The sequence below is a fragment of the Glycine max genome, chromosome 1 (assembly GCF_000004515.6).
Source record: "Glycine max cultivar Williams 82 chromosome 1, Glycine_max_v4.0, whole genome shotgun sequence".
Classification (NCBI taxonomy): Eukaryota; Viridiplantae; Streptophyta; class Magnoliopsida; order Fabales; family Fabaceae; genus Glycine; species Glycine max.
In genome coordinates this window covers 1,643,302-1,650,851 of record NC_016088.4, presented here as the reverse complement: position 1 = coordinate 1,650,851, position 7,550 = coordinate 1,643,302, and the positions used below count along the sequence as shown (strand labels likewise).

The 7,550-nt window shown below is 31.0% G+C and overlaps 1 protein-coding gene across 1 annotated transcript; it reads right to left on the bottom strand.

Annotated features, from left to right (window-relative positions):
• Positions 1 to 4,669: 4,669 nt before the first annotated feature.
• On the bottom strand, positions 4,670 to 6,055 carry LOC102667137 (RING-H2 finger protein ATL29). Its single transcript, XM_006573868.3, has one exon. The coding sequence runs from the start codon at positions 5,631 to 5,633 to the stop codon at positions 4,767 to 4,769; it is 867 nt and encodes a 288-aa protein (XP_006573931.1). The 5' UTR covers positions 5,634 to 6,055; the 3' UTR covers positions 4,670 to 4,766.
• Positions 6,056 to 7,550: the final 1,495 nt, after the last annotated feature.

Here is a 7,550-nt window from a genome sequence, read left to right as displayed (position 1 = left end):
ATCAAAACTTTTTCTTTTCATGTGGTATATCTTTTTGGGTTTGTATTTTGATCAGTGAGTTAGCATTTTAGTGAAGATTAAATGCTATGCCTTAAAATCTTTCTTTTAGCATTGGAAGTCTGAAGACATATGTAGCTTTGCTCCAAGCTCTGCATCAACTTATCCCTCCGAATCACCCTTTTCCTTGCCATAGTAATTCATTTCCTACTAGTATCAATGATAGAAGTCGGATCCTAGATGTATAAATGGCCTCCCTTCCCCATAAAAGAAAATGATATTAAAATTTACTAAAAAAAACTACTTTTAATTCTTAAACTAAGTATGCATAATATTATCATTCTATCTATAAATAATGTTCAAATTAGTACATTCACTCACGTGAAAATGATGTCCGTTTTATGATTTGTGCAAACCAAATTTGATAGTTTTCATATCCACTTCTGCTACCCAATAACTAGACCGTAACTCTGTGTATGACACTGATATTTGATGTACTCATAAGTCATAAGGTGTCAAACCAGTGGTGACAGAATTGGTATCGGGGACCGTAACTCTCTCCATTATTAGCGGGTTGAAAGAGCGAGGCCTTAAATAATTGTGTCCGGTTGTCGTAGTAATTGGACCAGGGGATTCATGAATATTCAAATTCCATTGAACCGTTCAAATATATGTTTGCTCAAAGCCATCACCAAAGTATGAAATCAAATCAAAGCATTTTGAACTCTCTATCCTCGGCTCAAATCACCAAAGCCACGATTTGATATCAAATCTTACACTTCATTGACCCTTTCTAACGTGCTATTCATTATAAAAAGACTTGAATTATGTGTGTTCATCCTCTGACACTAGGAACTTCAAAAGCTATTTCTGAGTGGATTGGACAACGTTGTCCTAATTCTATACATGGTGCTTGTGAGATAGGTATCTCGTGCAAAACCTCCAGCATAATCACTATTGTGAGGAATTCCAAAGAATGATCAGGACCATAATAGTGACAATCACAGATTCGTATATGATATCAGATTTGAGAAGTTTATTCCATCTTTATGAGGCCAAATTAAATATGGTACCGCTTAGAGAAGAGGACTTCTATGTAAGAATGCTATTGATATTGAAATAAATAAGATGATCCTACAAAGTAAAACATCCATGTATTAATTTCATAAGAAAGATTAGACTCACGCATGCAAGCGAAATATAATGTATATGTGTATATGACTAACAATGTAAAGGTTGACAGCAATTAACTATCGGTTAGCTAGTGAAATAACAATCTAAAGGTTGATTGCAATTAACTACCAGCTAGTGAAATAACAAACTAAAAAAGCAACACCCAGCACATGTGGTTGATAGCTTTGTTATATAAAGGTTTTTCGACAGCTCAACCATCTTCATACCCAAAATGAAAGAAAAGGAATTTTGGGAGGTAATTTTTTATTTATAAGACTCAAAATTTCACTACTTTAACAATAGACAAATTATTTTATTCATGATTTTTTTTTATGTTCTATTATAGTTTCTGCAATAATTTTTTTTAATTCTTTAATCAATGTCATAAGGACAATTGTTAGTAAGACCTTAAAAAATATAGTTGCCATTTATTAAAATCTTGTTTAATTTTGGCAACATATTTGATATTGGAAACATGATTTTTGAAGGACAAAGTCTATTAATTGTTACATCACACATATCAGCACCCCTTCAAATCTTCAATAGAGACAGACAAAAATCATCATGTTTGTTTTTGAACCCATTGCCCAATTCCCAGAAACCAGGAATTCAGAAAGCTCTTACCAAACAAGATCTTTTGAGATATATTTATTTATTTTGGTAATTTTAAATATGCAACTATTTTACGCAATATGTAGAAGAACTTGACGATGCAGTTCAAATGACATTGATGCTTCGTTTTCTAGTTTATACCAAGGTTGTAACCATGAGTCAAGGAGACTGAAGAAAATTCGAACGCGAAAACTTGAATCTTCTAGTCAATGGATTTATATGAATAAGACTCATCCTATAAACACATAAATTTGAATCTTCTTTTTAATGTGAAAACTTTATTACTAAGTAATTGAGCTTTGAGACGTTTTCTGTCCCTAATAAGTTTCAGAAACTAAAACTTTCGTTCTCCAGAAAATGAGATTAAATAATCAGTCACTAAATTTGCCTCCCTATTCACATGTAAAACTTTAATCTCCCACTCCTTGAAATAGCAAGGTCTTGTATATCCTGTCTAGCATGGATTTGCATGGATGAAAATGACCTATTCCCTTTATGACAAAGTGAACAATAATTTTAGAATCACATTCCAATCAAAGATGACTAATGTCAGTAATTCCACTCTTCCCAAAACTCTGACATGATCACATTTGATGAGCCTGAGTTCCTCATGAACCCCATCATTAACTCACCATGTGATGATGGAAACACCCTGCACATGATGCTTAAGCTGCCTTCCTTGTTTAACAACACACATGTATTTGCTTTGACCCTCCTACATGTGGAGATTCCCACTTTAGGTGATAATCATGGTGCTGGAAATTGAACTAAGTGAAGCATGAGGGGAAATTAACAACCCCCATAATTTCTGATATAAGCAATCCGGGAATCAAATATTGGAATCTCCCAACATTATATATGGTAGTAACGTTGAATAAAAAAATCATTAATGTTCTTGTAAATAAAAAGCTATATTTTGTCAATCAAATATTATCTAAAAATCAATTAAATTGAAAATAAAGTTTTAAAATTTCTGGGAAAAGTTGATATTGAGATTTAATCCATAGTTAATATTAGAATCAATTGATGCAAAATATTTGAAAAGGATATAAGTTCAATTCACCGGTTGATGAGAAAAATTTATTGATGAATAATTTATAAGTATATCTATAAGTATTTTTTAAGTTTTAAGACCTATCTTGACTTTGTTGAATTCTTGGAATCCAAAATTCACATGAACTTTCTTTGGAAAAAAAGAATCAATTGATTATCCACAAAATAATATGGTAGAAAAATAAATTCAGGCAATAGAAAAAAATGAGTATACTTACTCCCTTTCACGATAAACTTTTCCAAAAATATAATAGAAGAAAATATAAGAAAAAAAAAGTTTTTCCTATAAGCTAAAAATAGCTTGTACATAAGTTAAAATCAAATTTTTGAAGTTAAATGATTTTAGCTTATCTAAAAAGTTGATTTTAACTTATCTATTAAGTTATTTTTAACTTACAGAAGAAACACTTTGTTTAGCACCCAAATATACTTCTTCAAATATGGATTTTAACTTATAAGTTAATATTTATCCATTTTTAAAAGTGTTTATGAAAAAAATTATTCAAATATACTTTTAACTAATGAAATTATTTGCAGAGCCATGAACAGTTTTCTTATTTCGCCCTCAGAATGGGTGAAATTGAACACGGACACAGACCACTGGGTTCATAGAGGTGAAAATAGGATTGTTTTTTTCTCCTTTGGGCTTTGGCCCAGATGTGTTAAAAAAATAAGATTAAAAAAATAAGATTAGTCATCATAGTTTGAAACTGGTTTTTTTTTATTTTTTATAATTTACATTTTAATTCTTTTTTAGTTCATGTAGTTTGAAAGTGATTTTTTTAGTCCTTATAATTTATATTTTAATTTTTTTTAATTTCTATAGTTTAAAAATGATCTTTTTAGTCCTTATACTTTATATTTTTAATTCTCTTTTAATCATTATCATCAAAATATGAGTAATATTATCAATTACAATTAACTAAAAAAAATATTAACAAATATTTTGTAACTAATTTATTACAAGATAATTTATAATAAAAAATAATTTATAATTTATTTATAGCTAATTATTTTTATAATTTTTTTATAGTAAGGACTAAAAAATAATTAAAATACAAATTATAAAAACTAAAAAGATAGCTTTCAAACTATAGGGACTAAAAGAGAATTAAAATATAAATTATAAGGACTAAAAAAAATACTTTTAAATTATAGGAACTAAAAAAAATTAAAATATAAACAATAGAAACTAAAAAATTACTTTTAAACTATAAAGACTAAAAAGATAAAAAAACATGAAACTAAAATAACAAATGAGTAATTTAACCAACAAAATAAAAAACTTTCAAGTCACTATATTCCGGTGATGATATCCATTTTAAAGTGGCCGAAGTCTTATCTTTTTTTTTTTCCTTACCGGAAGTCTTATCATCGATATTTTTGTTACTATGTAAAATATTTATTATAATTTTGTAGATAATTATTCAAAAAATTAATTACCCAATTTTAGTGAGATTTATTATTCTAATCTTATTTTTCTATCAATAAAATTAAAATTTAAAACTTAAAAAAATGAATTAAATTCTACTCAGATGAATAAGATGTTGGTCCATTTCTTTTAAAAACAAAATAACATATTTATTAAAAGACTAATCTTTTATCTTATTTTTCACCTCTTTTCCATTTTTTTTCTTTTACATTACTATATGTTACTTTTACTTTTTCTCTATTATTCTTGTCTTCTTTCTATCTCATACACCATAAAATGAGGTGAGAAACATTAACGATTAACCTTAATATTGTATCTAGTTTTTATCGTTTGGTAATGAAAAGACTGAGGAGGAATTGAAAACCTAACGCATCTAGTTATGTACACATTAGTGAAAAAAACATCTACTTCTATCTATATGATATTTTAAACAGAAAAGATAAGAAGGAAAAACAACTACTAGAACATATAAAGAAGAAAAGAAAAGAAAAAAAGTAAGTTAAATATTTTTTATATCACTACGGGATGAGGAACTTTGAAATACAGTTTGAACATAACCACAATTCCTGCAAGGTGCAGCAAGCCTTGCCATATCTTTGGAACTAGAACAACTCTTGGAGTAGTTGTGCCCTCCTTTTACAATTTTGAACGCCACATTCTCCGGCAATCTCAACGTATATTTATCAGCATGTCTCCCTTCTCCTCTAACCATAACTATGGAATGTCCCGTTGAGTGTGAACGTGCAAATTCAATCTTCTGTTCCTGCATGCCCTCACTATCATCACCTTCTTTTACATCAATGCACACGTGATGATGATCTGTGCTGATCTCTTGTTCTACAATATTGTCCTCGTTTTGGTGTTCTGGAGATTTGTTTGTGATCAATGGTGACTGATCAAGATCCGTGCGACAAACGGGGCAAGTCTTATGTGACCTTAGCCACAAATCGATGCACTCTTGGTGGAAAACATGGTAGCAAACGGTTAAGAGTCTCAGCATGCTGTCATGGTCGAACTCCAACAAGCAAATGGCGCATTCTAATGAATACTGATTCTTCTCCTTGCGGAGATCCTTCACGGTGGCGTAGAGGAACGTGGGGAACGCTTGCAGCTGTGAAGGGTCGAGGCCTCTGAAGGGAGAAGCATTGGGAGAAAGATGAACGAGGGTGGTGGAGCTTATGTTCACGAAACAGCACCTGAAGAAGCAGAGAATACTGAAACCCACGAAGCAGACCACCGCCACCACCACGGTGAAGGATATTAGCGTCGACGGGGTGATTTGTGGCGGTGGCGGTGGTGGCGGAAGTACGGTTTCGGAGTAGTTTGCTTTGAGTCTGGCGAAGACATCGTACTTGGTCGTTTGCATGGATGGATGAGATTTTTTCTTAGAACGGGAAATTGGTGTGTGATTTTACTTTCTTTTTCTTTGCACTTTCTCTTCTTTCTCTCTTTGATTTTGATTTTTTTATTTATTTTGAAGAGAGTAGTTAGTTATAAGTGAATGCATTTTTAGAACGAGATTGTGTGGGCTATTATGGGATTGTGACGTGGAAGAAGGTTGGTTGGGGGGACATTTGCATTGAACGAGTCCTTATGAGAAGGACTGGGCTTACGTCCTAACACTGTCTAGGATGAATCTCAATCAGTGAAGGTGTGTCCCATTGTGTGTATATAAATTAAGATCTTGACTAAATATAGATAATATATTGTTATTTCTTCGATTAACGTAGAAAGAGGTGTTTTTTAAATGGATTGTTCTCTTTATAAATTGATCAAAAAAAGAAGTTAGTTTTTACATTAGTTTCAGAATTCATCCATAAAGTATCTAGGTTTATATTATCTTATCCTGCATTCTCTTGAAATAGATTTAGAAAGTTGAAATAACTGATGAAAAGTGCTTCTTCTTCTTTTTCTTTTAATAGGAACTCTCTAATTATTGATGTTTCATTTCTGGTAACATGGCTTCCACTGTGAATGAAGCAGTTTTCACAAAATTTTATTTCCTCTGCCATCATATATAAATAAAAATAATTAATTTCACATTAATTAAGAAAATTAGTTAATATTATTTAATTTTCTTAATCTCAAGTAAAAAATAAGATGATTTATAGAGCCTTTTATACATGTAACAAGGATTGAACTATGCAACATGTGGTTATATATAGAGCCTTTTATACCATGTTACGAATTAACTCTTAGATCTAAAATGCTTGAAACTTTCTTTTTATTTTGCTACATTTTGTCTTGTGTGATTATGGAAATCATTTTTTTGATTAAGGGAGGAGCTGAAAAGATCCGATTCAAAGCAATTTTCCTTGATCCAGGAACAACATACTAAAGAAAAAGAATTAGAGAAGTCAGCTTTGTCCATACAGAAACTAGAGGAATCATTTTCATCCATAACATTAGAGTCTTAGTTTGAAGTAGATAGCATGAAGCTTGATATGATGACCTTGAAACAGAGTCTTTTCGAGGCCAAGAAAATCCAGGATGAAACTATAGATGATAATAATAGAATGAGTACATCAATTGAGGAGCTCTGGGTAGCATTGCAGGATGCCCAAAAAAACATCATCACTCTCAAAACAGAAATTAGGGAACTTGAAGAGAAGCTTGATACTGCCAACAAAAACTCTAGAAATTCTTCTCAAAAGGATAAGTACTGGCTGGAAAACAAGGACAGATCACAGTTTGAGACTCAATCTTCCTTGAATGTGCGAGGCAACAACTCTACCATACTGGAGGACATAAGGTACCTATTTTGAAGTTTTACTTAGATGCTTGACTAATTATTTTTTAAATGTGGCCAGTTACATGTTTTTGTTAATTGTGTATAGTTGCTGAAGGATGAGCATGTTTCATTGTGAATTGCTGACATCTCTCTACCTCTCGTATCTAACTGGGCCTGACCTTCAATTTGATAGTTTCAGATTACTCTTCAAGTTAATAAAACAGAAATGCAGGTTTATTAATTTAATTTTTTTCCTTCCTTTTTTGCATAACAAGTTTCCATTTTTACTTAATAATGAAAAAACAGAGCTGCTTTCATAAAGTCTTAACAATATTAATATGATCATCAGTAGTAACTGCATGTGGGACTCTAATAATGTAAGACCTATTAAGTAAACTTACTTGCACCTCTTGGTATTTTGAATTTATATAATTCCAACGTGGATGGGATGCATTATGAAAATTAAAGAAATGAGTAAACCCTTTACTATTTTATCATTTCATGTAAGTTGAATTATGATCCTTTTGGCTCCTTATTCTGAATGATGACAGT